We start from the raw sequence: 26,402 nt of genomic DNA, 5'->3' as shown, positions 1-26,402 counted from the left end.
ATGTATGCAGTCTATTTCATTTTTCCTTAAGAATTGGATGTATAAGTTTTAAATCTTATTTGGTAGCTACCACGTAAATACAATGTAATGCATTGTTTTCTGTATAAAAAAAAAAAAGTGTAATCTGTTGTTGATCTTCATTCTTACTGCTGCACTAGCCTATTAGTAGTGTCCTTCCAGGGACCCAGCACCTGGACAGAAGCCAAAGCTTTTAACTCTTCTCCCTCAGTCGGGCTGCTGTTAGGCTGCACCCTTTTTGAAGGGAAGTATATCAGCAACTAGAGTGAGGTAAATAATTCAGTATGTTACTGGCAACTTGAGGAGAAGCATCTGTCTGGCTTCAGTGGAACAGGAGTCTGTCAAAAACATAAGACCCCTTTTTGGGGACCCCTTCCTCTCATAAATATTTTTATTTAATGTGTGGTATTTTTGATCTACCTTAATATAAAAAAGTTTTGTGATATTCCATCTTAAGAATACCAGCTTATGTCAGGAATTACATGTACTTCTAATGTCTACTTGGCTTATTTTTCAATTTTGTGTTAAATTGTTACTTTATAAAAATATTAAGTATTTGGGCTGTGCTTTGACAGTCAGAACATATTTCCTGCTTGTTACTGTTTTAAAGAATTAGAAATGTTTTCTCATTTCTGAGGTAATAAATGTTCTGTGATACTTCTAACTAAAAGTTTAAGGTCAGAATTTTCACTGTACTGCTTGTGTTCACTAGTTTGGGGATGTAAATTATACTTTGTGCTTACTAGTAAATACTTAACTTCTCCCAGTGTTACTGAGCTTACTGTACTGGTAGTCAGGTTTCTTCTTTGGCTACAGCATGAATAATAATTTGGTCCTGCGTCTTCCACTCCGGTTGGACCCAAAAAAAAAGTTATTGCCTCAGCCTAAGGTTAGTGACTCTGGCATGGCCAAGGATGGTTCTGCAGACCACTTGCCTATTGCCTCGACTTCCTTCCTGTAGTGTAGCAATAATGACCACCATGGAGCAGAGGTTCAACATATCCTCAGGGGTTATTACACTAGTTGTTACAGGTATGGGAGACCAAACACTTTAGGTACAGGAGTTGTCCAGGGAAAGAGACCTTTTGTCAGGCACAGTAGGCCACTAGGGCTCATGAGCTCCTCCCTTACCTGTAATACTCTATCCCCTAACATACCTCGGATCTCATTTGCTGCTTTCACCTACAGACATGGTTGCTGTGAGCTCTCAAGCATTACTAGAATTTTTGCAGATAAGTGATATATTTAATTACTTTTCATTGCCTTATTAATCCTTTTTTCTTCCAATCTGTTATATCTTATGTCCTCCCTACCTACACTATTTAGTCTATTTCTTATTTACAGTTGTTGGTATTTTTTTCCTCTCCCCTTTCCTTTCTAATGCCAGTGTTGGTATTACTTACAGTTTTGTTTATTCCTGTTAAAAGGAGAAAAAATATATATTTTTTTTTTTTACTTTCTTTTAGTTAACGTGCTAAAATGGCAGAAAAGCCTTCTGGCTATAAAAAAGTGTAAAAAAAATGTGGGCGCACACACCCTTTATCTGACTGGCACGGTGCGTTTATTGCCTGGGCCATGATCACCTCAAAGTGGATTGTGAAATATGAAAAAGTTTCAATCCCGGGGTGGTCATTGATCATAAAAATAAATTGATACTGAAGGGTCGTCTTCCTTCGACCTTTTCAGAGGCAGTATCTGGGGCTCAACCATCAAGATCCAACAAAACGAAGCACAGAAAGAAGCCATCAGTCTTCTACCCCTTCCTCAAATCCAGTGTTGGAGCCAGTTCGGAAGATGTTTGATCCGAAGTCCAGATCTTCTGATCAGCCGCCATCAGATATTTGATCTACCTCCTTGGATCCAGTGGTATCAGATCCAAAGCCCTTACCCGAAGTGAGGTGTACATCCTCCTCGGATCCACAGTCTTCGAGTTCCCTCATCTTTTTGGAGACACACCCAGCATACCAGGTCCCCCACTGTAGCCTCATTCTCTCATTCTTCCAGAAGTATGACAGAAGCTGACATAGAATGATAAAGTTTCTCTCAGCACAGATTCAGATGGGGAGTTCTTCCAGCTCCTACCCCTTTGGGTCAGGAAGCCCTTAAAAGTACTACACCACCTATCTCTGCTCCTTCTCCAATCTGACCCGTGGTTTTGAAGCCCTTGGATCTGAGTTTTCTAGGACTGTCTGTATCCGATCCGAAGATCATCGTATCTTTGAGTGCACTAGCTCTGAGCGTGTAGGAGCCAGATGAGACTCTGAGCTGAAGTACCCCTCTCTGGTCCGAGGCTTCAGAATAAACTCAGAAGTTGTCGGAGACATCTCTGCTCCTCAGAGCTGTGGCATTGGACAGCACCTCCAACCTCTGCCTTGGGAGGATTGCCGCCAGGTCGGGGGAGTCGTTGGTACAGAAAAATAGCTTATCAGCTCTGTCGGACTCCTCCCTGGGGCGCTCTGCCTTCGAGGTAGTGAAGAGGACATTTGTTGCTTCAGCAGTTTGGATGATTCCTCCTTTCTCTGCTCTTCCCACTGGATCCCGTACATCTGTCTTGAGCCTCATCACCCTACTCCATAGGGACAGCCAACACAGTCTCCAGGCTACCCAGCAGAGTATTTTCATTTCTTCTGATACTTCTTTGGAACATCCCACTGAAGAAGTTCCTAGGAAGAGAAAGTGAAAGAGGAGGCACTTAGACACTCCTCAAGAGTCGGTCACTAAAGATACTGATTTTGATGGGAGGAAAGGGTCACAAAGATCACTACCTGGTGACGTCTCCTGTGGAGGAAAGGAGAGGAATCAGTATTCCTGGAAGCCTTTGGGTCTGGCCCATCTACCTCTTGGGTGACTCTTTCTACCGACAAGCTCATTGATTTGATCTCCAGATCTCTAGGTGGGCATGGAAGGAACCAGACACTGTAGGAACCAGACACTGTTAAGCCAATCTCCAAAAAAGACAGGATTTTGGCACCACTAAAAGGAAGAGAGTTTTGCAGCAAGGGAGTACCAGTCGATGTCATGGTGGTGGCCACAAAGAAAACTTGAGGAATAGAGTTCTTCTGTCCAGCCCCCTAACAGGGAGTCAAGGGTGTTGAACAGATTTGGGAAGTGTATATACACTTTAACAACCTTTACACTTGGGTGGCTGAATTACTAGGCACACTTCACTAGACTGCAGAGCGACTTGATTAAAGTACTCTCCAAATCCCTCACTGAGACCAGTACTTCTGAAGCTCAGACTTCTGTTGCCCCACAGTTGGCTACATTACAATCGGTCACTAATTCGTCCATGAGGCTCATTTCACATTCAGCTGAAGGTACCTCAAGGGCAGCGGGTTTGGAGATTTCTATTAGGAGGCATACTTGGAAGCACCTTTGTGATTTTGCCGAGCCTTTCAAGACCTCTTTTTTAATTTGCCTTTTGACAGAAGCTCTTTGTTCAGCCGTATACTCTCCAGGTGTGAGCAAGATGATAAGCCCTCTCTTGAGTGAGCGTGCATTTTTTTACACCTCAGGCTTGTCTAGGAATCAATGAGGAGTTCAAAAAATATGGTTAAAAATCCCAGGGACCTTTCCGAGATCCATGTATAGATAGTGCCCCTAGAGGCAAAGGGGAGGAACTCATGCTAGACACCGCCCCTGTGGCAGAAGAGGCCCACAGAACCCTGGGGTCTAGAGATTTTTTCTGACCGATGCTATAAGCATTCCTGAAAGGATGCCCGATTTTCCACCTCTGGAGGCAGTCGGGGGGGGGGGGGTAATTTATCCCTGCACCAGAGAGCCCGGCTAGAGATTACAAAAGATACGTGAGTGCAGAGGATTATTTCCAGAGGTTATATAATTCCCTTCTCCCTACCCACCCCCACCAGCATTAAACAAAATTCCCAATGTTCCACCCAGTCAGAGGAAAGCAGCAGCTCTAGAAGTAGAAAAGCTGCTAGAAATAAGTCATCTAAGAGGTCCCACCCCAAACCAGACAGAATCCGGAACTTATTCAGAATTCTTTTTAGTGTCAAAGAAAACTGGACTAGAGACCAGTTTTGGATCACAGCTTTCTGAACAGGTCAGTCCAGTACACCAAGTTGCAGTTGGTCACGCTTCAGTCCATTCTGCCTTTCCTGCACAAGGACAACTGGATGTGCTCGATAGACCTTCAGGATGGCATACTATGACATAAAAATGAAAAGAAGATCCAGAAGATATCTACACTTCAGGCTAGGAGCCAATCATTACCTGTTTAGAGCACTACCCTTTGGTCTTGCCACAACCCCCAAGATATTTGCATGGCAGTAGTAGCAACACACTTGAGACTGCTCTGACCAGGCATCTCCTGATAAGTGCTCGAGATTATGTACTCCAGACTTGCTGTCTTCTGAGAATTACCATCAACCTCAACAAATCTCATTTAGAACCTTCTCAAATGTTAGAGTTCATAGGAGCCTTATTCAACACAGTATTGGTGACAGCCTGCCTTCCTTTTCCAAGGATACAGAAAGTCAAAAAGATAATTCAAAATTCTTCTGTTTCAGCCCAATTGATTCTACAAGCCTTGGGATCAGTGTCTGCAGTGATGGTTCTAGTTCCTGTACCAAGATGCCCTATGAGACTTCTTCAGTAGACATTAGCAACTCAGTGGTCCATTCTACATCAAGTCTATGTCCACCCAGATCAAAATTACCCAGGCATACAAAAAATACTGGTGGTTGTGGATCCATTCATATCAGGTTGGAAGGTGAGCACCTCTTGGGAAACCCGGTCCAAGGCACATGTTCCCCCCGAAGAGGCCAACACGCATATCAATATCATGGAAATGAGAGCAGTGCTCTTAGCTTTGCAGGTTTTCCAGGACACACTCCCTTTTGGGACAGTTGCGGTTCAGACAGACTATATGTCCGTGGTTTAATACATCAATAGACAAGAAGGGACCTGATCTTACTCCTTGTGTTGAGAAGCTCTGAGAGTGTAGCAATTTGTTTTTTGGGTGTAGCAAAAAGATTGATCCTTTTTCAGCACCCGTACATAAAATTCTTGAGTTTCTGCCAACAATCTTTAATGAAGGGGCAAGTTCCTCAACTGTTAAAGTTCAGCTAGCTGCTATTTCTAGTTCTTATATAGTAGTTGAAAATTCCACCTTAGCATCATCAAAACTTTGTAAGGATTTTTTAAGGGTTGCCCTTCTTTTGAGACCACCTTATAAAAATCCAACTCCACTGTGGGACTTAATTAGTACTACAAGCCTTGGTTCTTTTTCTCTTCGAACCAGCAGCAAAATGTGAATTAAAGATTTTATCTTGGAACACTATCCTTTTGGTAGCCATTACCTCTGCTTGAAGACTTTCCGAACTTCAAACGTGGTCTCCTAGACCTCCTTATTTAATATTTCATAAAGACAGGGTAGCACTGCAAACCAATCCTTCCTTCCTTTCTTCCGAAGGTGTTTTCAGAATCCACTATCAATCAGCCTATTAATCTTAGTTTTCTTTTCAAATTTCACAAATAAAGTTGAATACATGTTACATTTGCTGGACGTTCGCAGGCAATTATGTTTTTATTTACATAGAGCAAAGAATTTCAGAAAAATAGACTAATTGTTACTTTGTGGAATCTAAATTAGGCAAGTTAGTTACAAAAGTATCTCTAGCCAGATGGTTGACTGACTATATCCATGGTTTATAAAAAAATTGGGCCTATCCTTACCAAAACCTTTGAGAATCCATTCAACCAGGTCCATGGCAACGTCATCAGTATTTTTATCCAGGGCTTCCATGGATGATGTCTGTGCAGCTGCAACTTGGGCTAATCCTCATACTGTTATTACTCATTACAAATTGGATTTGGTCTCGAGTGGAAGAGCAGCATTTGGCTCAGTAGTACTCAGGAATAGCCTTCCTTAGCGTCCTCCCTGGATTTCAGGTAGCTGGGTCCCAGTTGTTGAGGAATGAATTAAAATTGACATCAGACAAAGAAGTTATGCACTCACCATAAAGTTCCATCTGTGTTGTCTATTTTCATTCTTCCTCAACTCCCCTCTTACCAATCCCCTACCTTTGCACCAGTGTCTTTTGGAAGAGTGAGAGGTAACAATGGTTCCAGTGCTCCTGCTATTGAGCCCCAGATATTGGCCTCTCTTCCCTGGGTACTAATATTCCTTTTAAAACTATAAGCCAGCAAACAAGGTCTGAGGTATGGTAGGGGATTGAGAGTTCTACTCGTCCAAACTGTAATAAAATGGCTGGATCGGATCCGAGAGTCAGATCTGAACCCAGTTGTTGAGGAAGAATGAGTTAGAGCTTTGGCAAGCTGGTCAGGTGTTGTGTCCTTGGTGGGCCACTACCCATAGGCTACTGCAGCAGTGAAGAAATTTGAATATCTACTGTTGTGAGCAAGTAGGACTTGTTCCGCTGTACTGTCTGTTCCTAAAATTGGTCGACTGAGAACTGCAGACTACCCCAGTAAACAAATTTAAATAAATACATAAAGTAAACTGATTAATCTTCCTTGATGAGCAAAAAACTACCAACCTGTTTTTTTTTTCACACATATTAGATCAGTTATTTTAAGGCAGTGACTGGGTAAGTAGTATAGCAAAATACATGTGGTTATATTTCTAGCACATTCAAGTAGTAGTTAATGTGTTTAGTAACTTGTTGCCAGTATGTTTTAAAATATTAACTGTAACATAGTAGAGTGGAAAGACACTCCATTGTTGATTATTATCTTTTTAATAGCTGCTTCCTGTCTGTGACACATGGGAAGATGCAGTCTGGTCTTATTTCCGAGTTATGGTAGATACTCTTGTAGAGCAAGAAATGTGGGCTTCAGGAGCAAGCATGGGTGAACTGGAGAAACTCCCAAGAGAATACTTGGAAGCAAAGTAAGTGTAATTTCTATATTTCCTGGTGTGTGGCACATTTTAAGCCTTGTTAATGGTACGTGTTTCTACTCTTCCTTCTGTCTGCAGCCATATATATCTCTCTGCTTGACTTTTTTTTTACATTCCTTCTACGTGAAAAGGTATTAAAATGTAAATTCAGCTTCATAATGTGTTTCAGAATCACTTCAGCTGAAGCTAATCAGAATTGTCTAGTCCTGTTCTAAATATTTTCTAAATGCATACAAATGGTAGCAAATCATAGCACTATAAGAAAGAAGATGGTAAGGGAGATTTAGAAAAATCATTTAGGGAAGATGTGCATATAAACAGTTTTGCTGTATGCAATTCTAGTATGATCATACTTTCATATAGTTCACTGAGTTCACACCTTGAGTCAGCTGCAATTCACAATTCCCTCATTAATTCATACTATGCATTCGGTTCAGTAGACCACTAAGTTCGCAGCCACTGCATGTCCCATTATTTGTTCCTTCTGTAAATAAGGGCTTTAAGGATCAGGCCAGGGTGTGAAGTTATGGATGCCCACCAACTTATCACGATCTATTTTAAGGAGGGTCAGGGAGATACTTTCACAAAGAGTGGGAGCTTATTCCATATGTATTCCATTTTGCTTCTGTGTTTAGAGATTTTTCCAGATTCATTCCACTGTAATCTTTACATTTTTTTTCTTTTTTCTGTAAACCATTGATGTGAAGTTGTTCAATCTTGCCGTTCATTCTTCACTGATGGGTTCAGAGCTGATCCATCGGCTCCGACACAGCCGTTGGCAAAGCTCAAGGTTTACCAGTAGTTCAAGACCAAGCCGCATATCCCATGATGCACTGCTGGAATTACCTCAGATCTAGTTTTCCGTGGCACGGCTCTCAGTGATTCCAGTTTGCTCGAGCCTTTTTTTATATAAAAATCACTTTTCGCACGTTACTTCCTTACTTCTTTTCCATTCTTAGTTAGATTAGTTATATATTGGCTCCTGTAAGTTGTTTCTTTAGACCTATTCCCTTGGTGCTTGATTATTTAGCATAATGTAGTGGCCTCGTGTTGGGCCTAGTTATTCAGAGTGTGTGTTTTCCTATTTCCATAGTTTTTGCATATATATATATATATATATATATATATATATATATATATATATATATGTTGTGTCTTTCGGCTTTTCCCAGTTAGGGGTCGCCACAGCGGAACTCCGGTCCGCTAATGATTGGCAGTTGATTTTTACGTACCGAGTTGCCAGCCCCTGACGCACAGCCTTCAATGAAGGAACGCCCATTCACGCATGTCTCCACAGCTCTAGCTGTGAGTCGAACCTGACAGCGTCTTACTGTGAGGCGACAACGCTACCGCAGCACCACCACCGCGGATGCATATATATATATATATATATATATATATATATATATATATATATATATATATATATATATATATATAGTGTGCTGTTATATATTTCATAGTGTAGATAGTGTGCTGTTATATATTACATAGTGTTGGCCCCTTTTTTCTCCGGGCCATTGTTAGAGTGTGTTTGATATTTAGAAGCGTTATCTGGAGCCTAAGGATAGTTGTAACTTTTAGGCTGTATTAGACTGTGTGGTTTGCGATATTACATTTAGACTGTATTAGTCTGTGTATTGTTTATTGAGTTAAGCATAGTTCCTTATTAATATGTCTGAGGAAAAAGGCAAGCACCCAAAGTCTGGATTCAAAAAATGTCCAGACTGCTGGCAAAAAATGTCTCTCAATGATGGGCACGTTCATTGCGTGTATTGTTTGGGTGCAGTGCACTTGCAGGAGTCCTGCAGCATTTGCCATTCCTTTTCTTCAAGGGTTCTTTTAGAGAGGAAAAGGAAGCTTGTGGATCGAGGTTTGCTGAAGCATCCTTTTGCGGAGGCTTTGACTGACCAGGATGGGGCCAGCAAGCCATGTAAATCTTCAAAATCCTCAACCGACTCCAAGGCATCTAAAGACTTGAAAAAGTCTAAGAAAGTGGAGGGATCCGGGACCTCTGCTCCACAGCCCTCGGAGCCGTGTCTCTTTTCATTTCGGAGCCAGTCTCTGAGAGACCTGTATCTCCACTCCTCCAATCTGTACCTTTGGTACACTCCTCTAGATCATCTGTCAGCCTCTCGGATTTGGATATGAACCGATTGGTCCAGAAGCTCTTAAGGGCACCAGACCTTGCTAAATTATTGTCTCTGACCCCTGAATTGGAACCGAAGATCACCATCCTGGATTTGACTGCTCCTCCTCCGAGCCGTACCGGATCTTCGAAGCCAGAGGGGGCCCACCTGCTGATTGTGGAGCCTTTGGAGCAGAGACCTGCTCCGGTGTCATCGGTTCCATCTACTGACATCCTGGGCGGCGACCGGGGACTCTAGGGGGCCGACACTTTCCTGTCTGGTCCGGGGAGGATAGTCGCACTGACTTGTCTGTACAGACTCTTCCTCTCAGGATGAGCTCGGCTTCTACCTCCAGCTCGTAGCCCATGGCCTCAGTGCGGGAGGGGATGGTGGTACCCTCGGGTCCAAAAACTCCTCATCAGAGCCGTGGTGCTTTCGAAGCCATGAGGAGAGCCTTGTCCCCAAAGACATCCTCAACACCAGGTCTGGCCTCTTCTTCCCCCAAAGCGCCTGTGTCCGTTTCTGCCTCCATCGTCCAAGCCGAGCGTAGAGACCCTGAGCCTCAGTTAGCCTTACAAGGGCGCCCCTTGCTCTTCTGAGACCTCCCCAGCGGCTCCCACTGAGGAGGTCCCCAGGAAGAGATTGTGTAAGAGGAGACACTTGGACTCCCCACAGGAGTCTGACATCTGACACTGACTTGGATGAGTCAGAAGGGTCCCCACGATCCCCCTCTGAGGATATCTCTTTTGCGGAGATACTCGAGATCCTTAGGCAGAGGGGCGATTGGTAGTCCAAAAGCCCTACTGAGGACGAGTCAGTTCTCCCGAAGGCTTTTGGGTCTCAACCTTCCATCTCTTGGGTGTCTCCGCCCTTTGATGAGCTCATGCAGCTGGTCTCTCGAAGGGAGTGGGAGTCACCGGAGTCCATGGAACCTATCCCTCGGAGGCCTAACAAGTTCATTTCTGCCCCTGTAGATAAAGACTTTTTGTCCAAGGGGAGTCCCTGTTGGTGCCATGGTGGTGGCGGCCGCCGCCAAGAAAGAAATGTCTGTGACGTCCTCGTCGATCCATCCTTTTAACAGAGAGTCCAGGATTATGGATCGATATGGGAAGTGCATGTTTAGTTCAGCGACTTTTACACTCTGATCCCTGAACTATTTGACCCACTTCAGACTGCAAAGAGATCTCCTTAAAGAGTTGGGAGATGCTTTTCAGGGTATCGTAGCTGCAGGGGCTTCCAACAAAGTTGATGCCCAGCTTGCTACCCTGAATTCCATCATAAACTCGTCCATGCGTCTCATATATGCAGCTGATGGGACGAGTTGGGCAGCGGGTACAGGAGTTGCTCTAAGACGACATTCCTGGATGCGCTTGTGTTCCTTCATGGAGCCCTTTAAGTCTTCATTTGTCAACACCTCTTTTGATGGCTCACCTCTCTTTGGGCCTAAAGTGAAGGAAACTCTCACCAGATGTGAGCAGGAGGGATAGACTCTGTCTACTGTCAGAGTCCGTTTTTCCACCGCTACTCGGCCTTACCCCAAAGGCCAACTGGGAGGGAAGTTGTGGTTCCGAAAAGCCCAAGGAGCCTTTCAAGACACACATGGTCAACCCCCCTCTAGTGGGGGGTCTGCAACACCAGGGTGACAGAGATAACTTCTCTGGTCAACCCTATCAGCACTCCTGAAGGGAGACGCGACTGTCCTGCTCTGGAGGCAGTCGGGAGTTGCTTATCTTTGTACCCAGACGCCTGGCAAGACGTAAACGATAGCTGGGTACAAAGTATTATTTCCGGAGGGTATTTCATACCATTCTTCACCCCACCCATGCCCCCAAGGAGAATCCTGAATGTTCCGCCCAGTTACAGGGAACAAGCAACTATAGAGGTCCGCAAGTTGCTAGAAAAAGTCATCCTGCCAGTCCCAGCAGACCAAATAGGATCTAGAACTTACTCAAGATTCTTTTTGATTCCAAAGAAAACAGGGGACTGGAGACCTATTTTGGACCTCAGCAGACTCAACCAATTTGTAAAGAAAGAGAAGTTCCGGATGGTCACGCTACAGTCTATACTTCCCTTTTTAGGGAGAGACAATTGGATGTGCTCGATAGATCTCAAGGATGCATACTACCACATAAAAATGGCCAGGCCATCCAGAGATCATCTGCTTTTCCAGCTGGGAGCCAGTCATTATCAATTTCGAGTCCTGCCCTTTAGTCTCACTACAGCCCCCAGGGTGTTCACCAAATGCATGGCAGTGGTCACGGCTCATCTGAGGCAGCTAGGATTCCATGTGTTTCCGTACCTAGACGATTGGCTCCTTACCTCCACCATCAGGCATGAGAATACACTCTGACCCTTTGCCATCACTTAGGCATTACAATCAGAAATCTGCCTTGTCGCCATCGCAGCATATCGTCTTTATAGGGGCAGAGTTAAACACCTCAACCACCACTCTACAACTACCAATCAAGAGGGTCTTTCTTCTTTGCCAGCATGTCAGTTCATTAGTGTCGAAGGACAGAGTCCCAGCCACAGAAGTCTTAAAAGTATTAGGTTTGATGGCTGCAGCGATCTTGGCCATACCATTAGCAAGTATGCATATGCGGATTCTTCAGTGGCTGCTGTTCACCCAATGGTCCTATCAGGAACTACCAATGAGTCATATGATTTTGATTACAAACTCTTGCAAGAGAGATCTCCAGTCTCTTCATGTAACCATAGGACGTCCCTTTGTTCTACCCCCTCCAGTAGCCACCGTGACCACGGACGCTTCCCTGATTGGGGGGGGGGGGCATTTTCAGAGAATGACTGCCCAAGGCGCATGGACGGATCAAGAGTCACACCTGCATATCAATGTTCTGGAGATTAGAGCAGTACTTCTGGCGTTGCAGTACTTTCAGGACTCTTCCTCTAGGGACGATTGCAGTTCAGACAGATAACATGTCGGTAGTCTGGTACTTGAACAAGCAAGGCGGGACCAAGTCTTACCCCCTTTGCTGAGAAGACCTCTGAGTTTGGCAGTGGGCTGTCTCCTCCCAGCGCTTTCTGTTGGCAGCAGACATCCTGGGGAGATCCAAAGTGATAGCAGACAAATTGAGCAGGGCAATTTTGTTGCCACACGAGTGGTCCCTCAAACAAGAGATTGAGGACAGGATTTTCCACAAATGGGGCCAACCTTGCTGCGATCTTTTTGCCAGTCACGTCAACACGAAATGCAGAAGCTACTTTGCCCTGATTTCCCCCTCCAGGAGAACCCCCGAGAGATGCACTCGTACACGATTGCCCCCGGGTCTCCTCTATGCATTCCCTCCAATACCCAGACTTCTACAGAAAGCAATGTTGCTGGGAAGGACTATCATCCTCATAGCCCCTCATTGGCCTCGACAGATTTAGTTCCCATTTCTTCTTCATCTATTGGAGGATCCATGGATTTTGGACCCAGTTCCAGATCTTCTGACACATCTGTTACGGGACCTCCATCCTTCATTGCAGTCACTGAATCTCACAGCTTGGCTGCTCCAGTTCCCCTCTTAGCCAGGCTTCATGATCTTTCTGATGAGATAAGACAGATCCTCTTGTCATCCCATAAGCCGTCCACCAGAAGATTATATCTTAATAAATGGAAGAGATTTTCCATATGGGCTTCTAAGCAGAGCATTGATCCTTATCAAGCCCCTTTGACGTCCATTTTAGAATTCTTGACTATGATTTTTAATAAAGGAGCTGCAGCTGCTCCAGTTCGGGTCCAGTTGGCTTGCTATATCTAACTTTCATCTTGGAGTGGACGGGCTAAACATAATGTCCCACAAGTTGTCCAAGGCTTTTCTTAAAGGAACCTTCCACATGAGGCCTCTAGTGAAAACTCCTTATTCTCCTTGGAATCTAAACTTTATTCTGTCTCGCATAATTCTTCCCCCATTTGAGTCGGCATCATCTTGTGATCTCAAATTTTTATCATGGAAAACCAGATTTCTGGTGGTTATTACTTCTGCCCGCAGGGGGTCAGAACTTCAAGCCCCATCTATCAGCCCTCCTTATTTGATTTTTTCATGCTGATAGAGTATCTCTTAGGACAAACCCCTCTTTTTTACCCAGAGTTTGTTCTGAATCCAATCTCAACCAAGTCATTGAGTTGCCAGTCTTCTTCCCTAACCATTCCAACAAATTAGAGTACATGCTGCACAAACTTGATGTTCACAGACAGCTCAGATATTATTTGGACAGAACAAAAGATGTTAGAAAATCAGACCAGCTCTTTGCGTCTTTCTCTGAAGCCAGAAAAGGTAGACCAGTGGCTAAAACATTGCTTTCTAAATGGCTGAGTGTATCACTTTTGTTTATTCAGCCGCTAATATGCCCTTACTACACAAGATTAAAGCTCATTCTAACAGAGCAGTTTCTACGTCTTCTGCATTTCAAGCCAAATTGCCCCTTGATAACATTTGTGCTGCATCCACTTTGTCTAAACCTAGTACCTTTATCACTCATTACAAAGTTGATAAGGCCTCCAGGGACAGGGCTTCCTTTGGGTCTACGGTCCTGAAGAATGTACTCCCATGAGCCACCCAAGATTGAGGGTGCTAGGGACACTACCCACCAGTGAAGAATGAATGGCGAGATTGAACAACTTCACATTAAGAAGTTATGTACTCACCATAACCTTCCATGTGAATTGTTCCATCTCGCCTTCATTCTTACGTCCCTCCTTCCATCCCCCACCTGGCTGATAGTTGACCTAGAGGCTGGTCTCATCCTGGTTATTCAATCCTTTTCTCTTGGGAGAGTAGTTCTCTTACAGGGATATGGTACACACAGCAAACAAGATCTGAGGTAATTCCAGCAGTGCATCATGGGATAAGGGGCTTGGTCTCGAGCTACTGGTAAACCTTGAGCTTAGCTAACAGCCGTGTTGGTCCCGATGGATCGGCTCCGAATCCATTAGTGAAGAATGAAGGCGAGATGGAACAACTCACATGGAACGTTATGGTGAGTACATAACCTCTTATTTTCCTGACAGGTTTATTGTACTAGGGCCAGCACATTTATTTGTAGACCCATGTGTTTTGACATGCTTTTTACTGTCACTGACATAGATAATGAGTAAGCCATTAGTGGTAAGTTCCCATCAGCTGTGGTTTGTTTTGCTCAAAATACCTTCTCACTTCAACAAAGTCATTACCACAGCAAGGGAGAAGAATCAATACATCCCTTTATACCCAGGAAGGGAGCAGTACCATCAGGGAATAGTATTGGAATACAAAGCCATTGCTTTATTATGGTTGTTAAAATTATCCTGACCTAAATCAAGCTAAACACCACGGTCGTATGCATCCTAAACCGAATTTAATCTTCACAATATCTGGATCTTTTGGGAGCAGTACCATCAAAAAATAGTACTGGTATACAAAACCATTACTTCATTATGATTGTTAGAATTATCCTGACCTAAGTCAAGCTAAGCACCACTATCGTATGCATCCTAAACAGAAAATCTTCACAATGTTTGAAACTTTTAGCTACAAACACTGATCTGATGTAGTTCATTTAGCATGTGAGCGAAAGCTTTTCAACTTTCTTGGCTAATTGACCACTACTGCTTTGTTAAGAAAGGTCTAACACACACATGCCTCTCAACTATCCCTGATTTTGACTCAGGTTTTCACTCTGTCTTTCTTAATCCCTCCTAAAACTGGTGACTTTCGGAGAAAAGGTAGTGAATTACACTCAATACATAATGACAATATTTAGAGTGGATAGACTACTTTTACTTCAGAAAATGTTTGCTAATACACATTGTTTATTATGTTATGTTAATAGTACTAATATTATAAAAGTGTCCCTGATTGCCCCGTATTTCTGCATATGTCCCTGATTTGAGAGCTATGGACACTGGCTAAAAAATTTTCAAGCTCCATAAAAAGTGTATACTATGGTCACTGTATTTTTTGAGATCCGCTGCTGCCCATTTTCACCCAGTTCAACTAAGAGGAGTTGGATCTGACCTGAATCTGAAGCTCTTTAGTTGAAGGGCTCTGACTCCTGCCCCACCCATAATTCCCTAAGCTCTACATCAAAACCACAGATCTTGTTTGTCGCCTGAAGTATCCAGGTGGGTTTTCCACGGCTCCAAGATTTGTGTCCTTCATGGAAAGATTGTAAGTTTTGCTGTTACCCTTTCTCTTCCTCTACTGAAATATTTTTTTTTCACTCCAGTTAGTCCAGCTTTAAGGTTGTACGTTTTTTGCTGTGATAAAAATAAGTTATAGTGATAGCATTGGGTATTTTCAAGTAGTTCTTTAGAATAGCTTCTTAGTGTAGCTTAGTTTGAGTATGCTGCGTCTCACTTAGAGAGTTTTTAGTGTATAGCATAGAAGTGTAGAGTCTATATTTCCTAATGTGTATGTTTATACATATATATATATATATATATATATATATATATATATATATATACATATATACATATATATATATATATATATATATATATATTCTGTGTGTGCGCGCACACGCACATACTGTATATAGAGAGTGCGATTTTTGAGTACTGTTGTATTTGATATTTTGGAGTTTTTTGGTGTTAGTGTTCTTGCATTTACATAGTCATAGCTTATGGACAAGGCTTTAAGAAGTTTGATGTGTGAGCACAATCTCCCTTCCCAGGACACACATTCCGTGTATGAGAATTCAAAAGAAGAGGAAGAAAAATCTGACATTGAAAAGTCCCACAAGATATCACCAGATTCAACAGTTGTGTCTGGTTCAGATCCTAAGATACCGAGACGTTCAGAACTGTCAGTTCCTCAAGACCATCTGTCACCTCCTTGATCCTGATATTCCCTGAATGTATGAAGTCTGACTGCACTAAATGATCTTTAGGAAAGGAGGTTACTGAGACCACCTTTGGTGGCGTCATCGAGAACCTGGACCATAAAGGATGATGAGGAAATTCCTCAGAATGCAGATTCAGCACGGGGCTTTCTCAGTATCATTGTCTGGGAATGTACCACGTGCTGGACCATCTACTTTGCCTCCTCTTCCTATTCTTTCTTGTCTGGTCCTGGTCTGTCCTTTAGACCTGGTTATCTCAGATTGTCTGTCCTAGAGTGCTTTTGCTGGAGCCGGTAGCACAAGTGAATTTGACTCCGACGGGTTCCCTTCATCTTTCAGCTCTGATTTGTTCATATCAGGAGGGGACTCAGAGCTGAAGCTTCAGCACCATGGCTCCAAAGAATGGATTGACAGCAAAGATGTTGGAACTCTCTCTCTGCCTCAGCTCTAGATAGCGCGACACTGAGGTTTCCCTTGGGGTTGATACCTCTCTCGAAGTCTTTGACAGGAGAACTCTGTTACAGCCAATAGCGTCCTTGGTCTTTGAGGCTTTTGAACTGGTCCTCTTGGTGCTGAGGAAAAGAGGACATCTGTCCAGTTTGGTTCCATCTGAACTCCGGATAGAGTCAGCTTCTGCTTATTATCTTCCTGTCAGACAGGGATAGGTGTGTTCCACAGGCCATCTTTCCCAGGCTACTTGCTACATTAGCTTACAGTCTGATTCAGAACCTTCTAACCCCATGGCTAGAGCAACAGGCACCAGCACTGCCATTCATCGGCATACCTGGATGGCATCTATGTGGCTTTGCAGAAAGCTTTAAGATGTCTTTGAAGTGGGTTTATATTATTTGGGCCCAAAGTGAAAGAGATGATAACTTTAGCCAACTGGATGGCAAGACTCTCTCTGCAGTGGGAATCTGCTTCTCCACCCCACAGAGATTCTGTTCTAGGAATCAGCAGGCTGGCAAGAAGTGTGGTTCCATAAATCACCGGGCTCTTACCAAGAATCTCCTGGCAATAGACCTTCTCGTGGCAGAGGGGGAGGCTACAATAATGTATTTTGCCTGAGAGGCAGAGGACTGCAAAACCAGGGCTTACGGAAAAACCCTTTCACTGCCCCTGAAGAGACTTACCTAGCTGCTGCACTCTGGATGCAGTCGGGGAGCACTTGACTCTGCACCCACAAGCCTGGTGAAATATAACTACAGATTCCTGGGTGCTAAATATTACCCTTCTTCCCATCAAGAAGAGGAAAGTTCCCCATGTTGCACCCAGTCAATGGGCACTCGCAGCAGCAGGAATTTTCAAGCGGCTAGAAAAAAAGTAATCCGGTCAGTCCCTGAAGACTAACTAGGATCTGGAATCTACTCGAGGTTCTTTTTAGTAGCCAAGAAAACTGGGAAACTCAGGCCTATTCTGGATCTGAGCTATTTGAATCAGTATGTCAAACAGACAAAATTCCAGATGGTCACACACCAGTCCATTTTGCCTCTGCTGAGGAAGGACAATTGGATGTGCTCCATAGATCTCAAATGCTTACTACTATGTCAAGATGGAGAAGCATTCCATGAGATTTCTCCATTTCCACCTGGGAGCCAGTCATTACCAGTTCAGAGTCCTGCCCCTTCAGTCTCACCACAGCCCCCAGGGTCTCGACCAAGATAATAGCAGTCTGTCTTCTCCTGCTAGGGATCCAGGTTTTCCCATACATAGACAATTGGCTCCTGACCACTCCTTCCAGTGATCTGCTGGTAAACCACCAGGACCACCATCTCCACATGTTGCAAGATCTAGGTGGTATGGTTAGTCTGATCAAAAGTCACCTGACATCCTCAGCAGACAAAATTCATTGAATGCCATATGAACACAAGCTTGCAGATCACCCAACCAACTTCCCAACTCCAGGATCCTTTCCCACAGCCTCACTGCCACTCAGGTTCTCCACTGGCGAGACTGATACTTTGCGTTCTGGACCTAATGGCAACCAACCACAATAGCTATGATTCCATTGGCCCGATTCTACATGAGGATACTTCATTGGAACCCTATCAGTGTAATGGTCTCAATTTTTCCATCCTCTTCATGCTAAGATTGAACTCACTCAAATGCAGGCAACAACTATCCTGGTGGATGTTTTATTCAGTAATACAAGGGTGTCCCTTCCTTGCAGACACCCCTGCAGCAGTAGTGACAATGGCTGCATCCCGTCTAGAGTGGGGGGAGGGGCATTTTGAAGTAAAGACATCAAGTGCACTTGGTCGCACACAGAAGTCATTCTTCACATCAGTGTCCTGGAGATGAGGGCAATCCTCCTAGTGTTGCAGGCATTTCAGATTGCTCTTCCCAGAGGTGTGAAGTCTGTGCAGACAATGTATTTGTAGTTTGGTATATCAACAAACAGAGAAGAACATGCTCCTATCACCTATGTCAGGAGGCCATTAGAGTTTCACAGTTGGCGTTGTTGTCTTACCACTTTTTGATAGCAACACATACTAGGGTCATCCAGTGTACTAGCAGACATATTGAGCAGAACAATCTTAATGCCTCAAGTGGTCCCTCAGTCCAGCAGTGACTACTGTGATTTTCAGTTGCTGGGGCCAATTTTGTGGCAGTCTGTTTGCATCCCACTTAAACAAGTATAGCAGTTTACCCTGATCTCCCTGCAGGGGGATAGTCACCGAGGTATGCTGTAGTACACAAATGGCCACTAGGCCTGCTCTCTGCTTTTCCACTGTTACCCGTTATCAACAAGGTCATCCAGAAAGTAAGAATTTGCAAGGCCATGGTGATCCTCATTGGTCCCTTCTGGCCTCGAAAAATGTGGTTTCCATCCCTTGGCCTCTACTAGTGCATCCCCTGTGGATGTTGGATCATTATCCATACCTCTTAATACACACACATAAAACAAGCAGGTCTGTGCCAGAAGAAACATCGGCTTTATTTACAGAAACCAAAACTGACTAAGCGCTTTCACCCACCATTGGGCTTCTTCAGAGTCCATGAACAATACAAGAATAATTGCTTAAATACTTGATTAAAACAACGAATCACATGACTGCCTTGTGTACAATTAAAAGTTAACCCTCCAACATCCAAATTCAGCTTAAAGCCTTGTGCATGCTGAAACAGCATAACTAAACAAACTTAATAATATCAAACATACTAATAAAGTATAATACTGTTGCATGATGAAGTTTTGCAGTAAAATAATAAAAATAGGTAATCGTGGAATGTATTATGCAAATATATATACTAAATGAACTGAGGTTTAAGTTTTATTACACAAGCAGTGGAAATACTTTCATTAATGTGTGGTGTATTAGATGCATCCAGGCGTAGCTGCCACAGGCATTCCCCGACTTCTGGTAGGGTTTTGAAATCTCCCCGAAAGTCCTTTGTATTTAGCTTGTCAATAACAAAAAATAAAAAGATTTTTGTAGTTAGTGCAAACCTTGCCGTAGTTTTCTTATTCCTAATGTCCCTAGCATGTTCCAGAATAAGAAGTTTAAGCTTTCTTCTGGTTATCCCCATGTAGAACGCAGAACATGATAGGCATGCAGCCACATAAACAACCATCCTTGTGTTACAGTTGCAATGTCCTGGACATCTTAGTGTTCTTTTGTAGCTGCAGATTTGTACATATGGTCCGTCATTTATATATTTACACACACTACATGTACCGCATTTACTCGTATGTGAGGGTCTGTTGCCATAATTCATGGGATTTTTCTCAAATAGTTCTTTTAAATTTGAATTTCTACTATTAATAAACGTAGGAGCTATATCTATTATGTCTTTAATATCTTGGGTAAAAACACTATCCCATACAGCTTTAATAATGTTTCTAACTTTTATCCCAGTTGGGTTAAATTCCAACACCATACCAGCAGAATAATTTTGACTAGGGTCATCGTTAGCAGAGATGTTACCTTTGTCCAGTTTTCTGTTGTTATCCATGAGGATGGGCATAAAATCACTAGATCTTCTCCCCTCAATCTCAATACTGTGTTTGTGAAGTAGCTCCATTGGGTATCCTCTATTCCTAAACATATCTACCAATTTTGTCATTTCTGCTTTGAAACAGATATCTTGGCTTAACTTAGATATCCTTCTAATTTGCCCCTTAACCACATTTTTCTTTTGGTGGTCAGGGTGACAACTGTTGTAATGCAAAAAGGAGTTGCTGTATGGTTTTTTTTTATGAAAAATCTTGTGTATATACGTTCATCTTCTGCTTGTGTATTAAAACTTAAATCTCAGTTCATTTAGTATATATTTGCAGAATACATTTCACGATTACCTATTTTTATTTGATTGCAAAACTTCATCATGCAGCAGTATTATACTTTATTAGTATGTTTAATATTAAGTTTGTTTATTTAGTTCTGCTGTTTCAGCATGCACAAAGCTTTAAGCTGAATTTGGATGATTGGGTTAACTTTTAATTGTACTCGAGGCACTCGTGATTCATTGTTTTAATCAAGTATTTAAGCAATTATTCTTGTATTCACTGACTCTAAAGAAGCCCAATGGTGGGTGAAAGCGCTTAGTCAGTTTTGGTTTCTGTAAATAAAGCTGATGTTTCTTCTGGCACAGACCTCCTTGTTTTATTAATGTTATTCGGTCCATTTTATGGTTGTATCTTGCTGCAGACTCGTACACCAGAGGGGATTATTGGCTTCCTCTGCTAAGCTTGGATGATTTTCTGCTGAAAACTTGTGTATTGGTATTTCCTGTAACTTTGAGCTGAATAGCTCTTTTTATTGCATATTCGTGAGTACCTTGCATTTATCAGGATTAGTTCTACATTTTGGAACTGACTGAGTTCAATACTGAGTGTGGAAAGGCTTTTATGTGTGATACAGCACAGGTACATTTGTGTTTGGATACTGTCGGCTGAATAGTCATTTTTTTCTCCTTGTTGGAACATTCACACTCTTTGCGGAACATTATCTGGTGCTTTACAATGCAGTGTTTTGCATATTGAACTCTGTGCTTGGTTGCGCCATATAATGAGGTTGCACTAGCTTCTCGGTTTTGGGGACTTCAACTTTCCAGCGTCTGCTCCTGTGATTTGTACTTTTGGGCGAACATTTTACAGTCTAAACTTAGCCTTGGGCTTTGAGCTGGTAAGCAGACCTGTTAACTGATATTTACTGCTCTACCAGCTCTTTAAGACATTTTAAGTGGATTCCTCTGGCTTTGCAACGTATATAAGTACTTTATCGGACAATTTTCTATACTATAAGGTGCAGTGTTTTTTATATTTACTACTATTGGGTTTTATTTTCTTTTTTTTTGCGTATTTTGAGTGAAGACATACCTTGACTTCATCGTGCACTGATTACAAGTGGTGCTTAGTGTAGCGGAGCGTAGCTTCTCCTGATCATAGTACGTGTTTTATGTTTTGAGTGGAGAAAACACGCTGGTCTCCTCATACAATTCTCTTTAACCATTTTGTAACATTGAATTGTGAATTTGAGAATTTAATTAGTACTGTATAGTGCAATAACCCTTGAACGGGGCATATTTGAGGCCAACAAGATCCACTTTGTACTATGTTTGATTTTTCTAGGTTGAATTGAGACACCTGGAATTCAATCAGTATAATACACTCCCAACATCTTCTGTATATCTGATGATGAACTGATGTTTATTTTATTTTTAGAAGAACGGATATTTTTTATGCTTTTTATGTTTTTTGTTTATTTTACATGTTTTTCTCTGAGTTCCTCAGGTGGTGTAATCCTGACTAGAACGTAGTATAAATTTGGATTAAATGGTTTAAGTGTACAGTGGTTGCTAGTGTTTCATAGGGCAGGAATTTCTGGCATTAATACACTGTGTAGAGCGTTGCATACAAACAAATGTATTTAAGAACACACAAAAAATTGTTAGAGTTTTATAGGGGGGAATTCTTTGAATTTATTGAAAGTTTTGGAAATGGTTTACTGGGATTAATACACAGAGTGGTGTAGCTTGGTGGACTATAAAAGGTTAACAATTTTCGACATCAGTCAGTGGAATATTTACTACCTTTTTGAGTAACACTCTAGTACTTATTAGATGGAGCAATTAATTGACCAATATACTGATCTGTCTTGTCAGATAATTTCACTGTTAAAAGCAAATGGCCCTGGAGTGGCGTGTGATAACAGAAATATTACTAATTCACAAGCAGAATTGCTTACTTTACATCCACCTCCAGGCCCCTCGGGGTTTTCTAACATGAGAGCAAGAGGTAGAGATTTGAACTGTGATCCCGCTAGGTTAAGGAGACAGGAAAGCCACGAACCAGCGTTGCCAGCAGTATTACCTGATTTGGAAACATTATTAGCCCCACCTGCATTTCCTAATGGATTGGTTTCTGAGCAGGGTACAGGTTTTGGTATTTTTCATTCCCAATTACAGTTATTTGAGAAGTTATCCAAGAAATCTAAAACACTTCAGATGGACAATGCATTTCTGGAACGCTATATTGAGCTTAACCAGGTGCCAAGGGGTCTTAGAGTTTTCAAACTGCCAGTGGGTATTCAGGAAAATTCAGAAGCTTTTCAGGATTTGCTGGTGTTGTACGACCGTACTAGGATGGATTTAATGTGGATTATCATTAGAGACAACACAGCCAAAATAACTAAATTTAAAAAATTAATTGTTGACTTTAAAATGCAGTAATGTTCTGTAGTCCTATCTCGCCTTCATTCTTGCACATGGTTCAGAGCCGATCCTCTGCTCCGACTCTTCCTATTACAAAGCTCAAAGTCTTCTACTTGGCTCGTGGCTAGATAGGTATCCCATGGTGCACCAGTGCAATCCCCAGATCTCGTTTGCTTCGTCTACGCGTTCAGATGTGCTTCTTGCTTGGCTGTGGCTAAGTTTAACACTTTTTTCTATTTTTACTGTATTTCAGCTTAACTTTACAGTTTATATAGCTTTTGATAGTGTTTAATAGTATTACGAGTGGTTTCAGACTCGCTGAAGTATTTTTCCTTGACTTTAGATTCCTTATTGTTGAGAACTAGTCAGTTGGTCAACTTGGCCTTGTTGTTCTCGTTGGTCAGTTGATGTAAAGGGTCTTTTTATATTTTCGACCTTTTTGTCCTTCGACTTAGTGTTTGAGCGTAGATTTCACTGAGACAGTTTGGTCATTTACATGGTCCGTTAGTGTGTGTGCTGTCTAGTTAGTAGTTTCTGACCTTCTAATCATTCTCTCTACCTAGGTCCATTTAAGTTAGAGGACATAGTTCCCTGCCTTTTTTCTCTTCCCAGGTCTAGGCCCGTTTGAGTTAGAGGACCTAGTCCTCATAGTGTGCGAGTGTTAGTATGGCAAGAGCTAGGCACATTTAAGTTAGAGGACCTAGTGTTCGTTGTGTGTGGTGTTTTTTTCTGCTTCCCTGGTTAGCATGTCTAAAGAGACAAAAGACCATAAACCCTCGGGGTTTAAAAAATGTGTAAAATTCTCCCAGAAAATGTCAATTACGGATGGCCATAGTAATTGTGTGTATTGCATCGGAGCCATCCATCTGCAAGACACCTGTTTGTTTTGCCATTCCTTCAGCTCCAGAGTTCTACAGGAGTGGAAGAACAAGCTAATTTTGAAAGGTCTCCACAAGCCTTCATTCGAGGAAGACTTAGCCAGTTCATCTTCTTCCTAGAAATCTCACTCATCCAAAAAAGACCAGGCTAAATCTACCAAGAGGCATTCCCCGGCGCCATCCGGTACTTTGGAACTGCCTCCTAAAATTTCTAAACCGGACAAGACTTCTACCTCCTCGGCTCCACGAATCTCGGAGCCGATTGAGGTTGTTGATACTGTGACTTCAGTTTCGGCCCCATGCATTTTGGAGCAGCAGACTACTGATGGCAAACATGGGAGCCGGTCCAGAAATCTCTTGCCCGTCTCACCAACTTTAAGGTCCCCTATCTTGCATAGGTCCAGATCTCACACACTGTCTTCCAGATCTTCCAGGAGCCTATCAGAAGAAGATGTGGAGAGAGTAGTGCTGAGACTCCTGAAGTCACCTGCCTTGCCAAAAATGCTGTTGGCTCCACACAGTCGGATCCGGAGCCACCTGAGTGCATTTCCCCTGTTGTGGTTCCTCCAAGCTGTTCCGGGCTTTCGGAGCCAGGGTGTTCGGTACCGCTGGTTGTGGAACCCTCGGTTCCACCTTCCTCTGGGGCTGTCTCAGAGCCAAGATCTGCTCAGACACCTTCGGTGCTGTCTGTGGTGTCTAGGAGCCGAAGTTCCCCAGTCGGCCCCTACAGGGACACTTGGACCCTGAGCTCTTGGGTTCCGAGTCTCCCTCTCGATGCGTCAGCTAGCGTGAGCTTGGATCCTACATCTTTCTCGGAGCCGATGACCTCCTCTGTCTCCTCAGAGCCAAGGAGGTCTTTGGAGCCAGAGAGGTCTGCCTTCGAGGTGATGCGGAGTGTGCTGTCCCACTCATCAGCTCCACCCAGGAGTACCGACACTCTTCCCCCTCGTGCACCGACCTCCATCTCAGCACCTACTCCCTCTCTCGACAGCAGAGACCCGCAGCCTCAGGAGCCCCCGGTTGGTAGTCCCCACTCTTCCGAGACCTCCCCGGAATATCCTTCTGAGGAGCCCCCTCAGAAGAAGACATGCAAGAGGAAGCATGTAGACTCCCAGGATGAGTCTCTTACCTCCAACACTGATCTCAAGGAGTCAGAAGGGTACCCCAAGTCATCCTCTGATGTCTCCTTTGTAGACATCTTGGAGATCCTTAAGCAGAGGTGCAGCTGGCCCACTGTTACCCCTTCTGATGAGGAGTCTGTGTACCTGAAGGCTTTCGGGTCTCAACCTTCAGCCTCTTGGGTGTCTCCACCTTTCGACGAACATCTAGACATTGTTAGTCAGAAGGTGTGGGAGACTCCTAATGCCGTGGAGCCAGATGTTCTTCATGTTTCACTGTTGCAGTCATCACATTTGGGTTATCTGCCTGCAGGTAGCCCTCAGCCGGCCTGAATACCAGAGTCTTGGATTCCTACATTAATGTTGTCTCTTCTTCCATGACGTCAGGTCATCAAGGCAAAACATGCAGCCGACGCCATTACATCAGTTTGTCTTGCTGCGCGGTGCCAGAAACAGAAGCAGTTCACAATGCCGGTCGTCTGACTCCTGAAATTTTCATTTTCGAGTTTCAGAACCAAAATCTTCAAAAAAGCTAAGTACCCCGTTGGGGATCTCTTTTCTTCCTCTTAACCGATGTCAGTAAAAGTTAACAATTATATTACCTGTGGAAAGCAAATACTTCATAAAGATTTTCATTTGTACTGCATTCCTTGCTTAGGCCCAGACCACGATGTCCCTCGCTGTCGGTTTTGTGCCTTGTTCAACCCACGTACTATTCATTGTCAGTTTATATTTGTTGCAGATTATTTTGGTACTTAGTATAACTATCCAGAAATGGCTTTGGTAAGCCATCCGACTACCGATATGAAAAAAAGCGTAAGGATAAAGACAGAGACAGACCACATGGGTCCAAAACTGCCGACGACGCTTCCGTTAAGCTAGTCGCCAGTCCCGGTACTCAGTGAGGTGTTTACGCAGCCCCTGATACCCGCTACTTCAGATTCGCAGGCCTCTACTGAGACCCATTCGGAGTCAGGTATGCCGCGAGATCCTTCTTCGACTATGGAACCTGCAGATGTCTCTACCTTGGATGGGTCTGGAGCCGCTGTGCAGGCACGGGCTTCTGTGGGTGTATTCAGGCCTACGTACTTACATTTTAAACTGCCATCTTCTTCAAACAGGCCTAAAACTCGACCCACGCCTAGAAAACCGGCGTCCAAACCGCATGCTCAGGCCCATATGCCTAAAAAACAAATGCTTAGAATGGCTGAAGACCTTATCACCTTAATTAGGGGAAGCCAGCCTTCCCCCTCTAAGAGACGTGGAACTGATTCTCCTTCTGATTCTTCTGATCAGGAATCTGATATTTCTGTTTCATCTGATTACCAGGATTTGCCCATATCTACCTATGAGGATTCTGATGCAGAGGATTCCATTCCCTCTGCTTTCTCTCCAGAAGATTTTTCTTTTGGTGAAACCTTGCACACTCTTAGGGAGCATTTCCATTGGGAAAGCCAGGATTAGTCTGACTCCAAAAAGAGGCTTAGGGAATTCTTACTCCTCCCTCAACACAGGCCTTTAACTATCCCACCTGTTCTGGACATTGTGGATGATGCTTTCTTGGAATCTAGCCTTTCCCCAGACACTTTACCTCCAGCTCCCAGAAAACCTGACCGGTATTGCAGAGTACCTGACTCTCCCAAGTTCCTCTTCAGGAATCCTACTGCGGATCCAGAGACCATTTCCCAGGGACCAAAGGGCATTAAGGCTACTGCTGCCAAAAACTCTACCCCTTCTAATAGAGATTCTAGAGCCTTGGACAGATGGGGTAAGAAGGTATATACTTCTTCTACTTTGGCCATTAGGGCTTTAAATTCCCAGTTTCATATGTTAAAGTACCAACAGCACATTATGGGACTACTTAAACAGAAAATTATGTTGCTTCCTGACT

At 43.3% G+C, this 26,402-nt stretch overlaps 1 protein-coding gene across 1 annotated transcript in view; it reads left to right on the top strand.

Moving 5' to 3' along the window:
* NUP107 (nucleoporin 107) overlaps nucleotides 1-26,402 on the top strand; it is a gene marked incomplete in the record, with an annotated part of 1,716,438 nt that overhangs the window by 795,168 nt on the left and 894,868 nt on the right. Inside the window, 1 exon segment of the mRNA XM_044088020.1 lies at nucleotides 6,747-6,892. Coding sequence (XP_043943955.1) covers nucleotides 6,747-6,892 — 146 coding nt within the window.

The sequence above is a fragment of the Protopterus annectens genome, chromosome 11.part0 (genome assembly GCF_019279795.1).
Source record: "Protopterus annectens isolate FY-2018-M chromosome 11.part0, PAN1.0, whole genome shotgun sequence".
NCBI classification, from domain to species: Eukaryota; Metazoa; Chordata; order Ceratodontiformes; family Protopteridae; genus Protopterus; species Protopterus annectens.
Note: the sequence above shows the minus strand (reverse complement) of the source record. Positions and strands in the feature narration are given on the sequence as shown.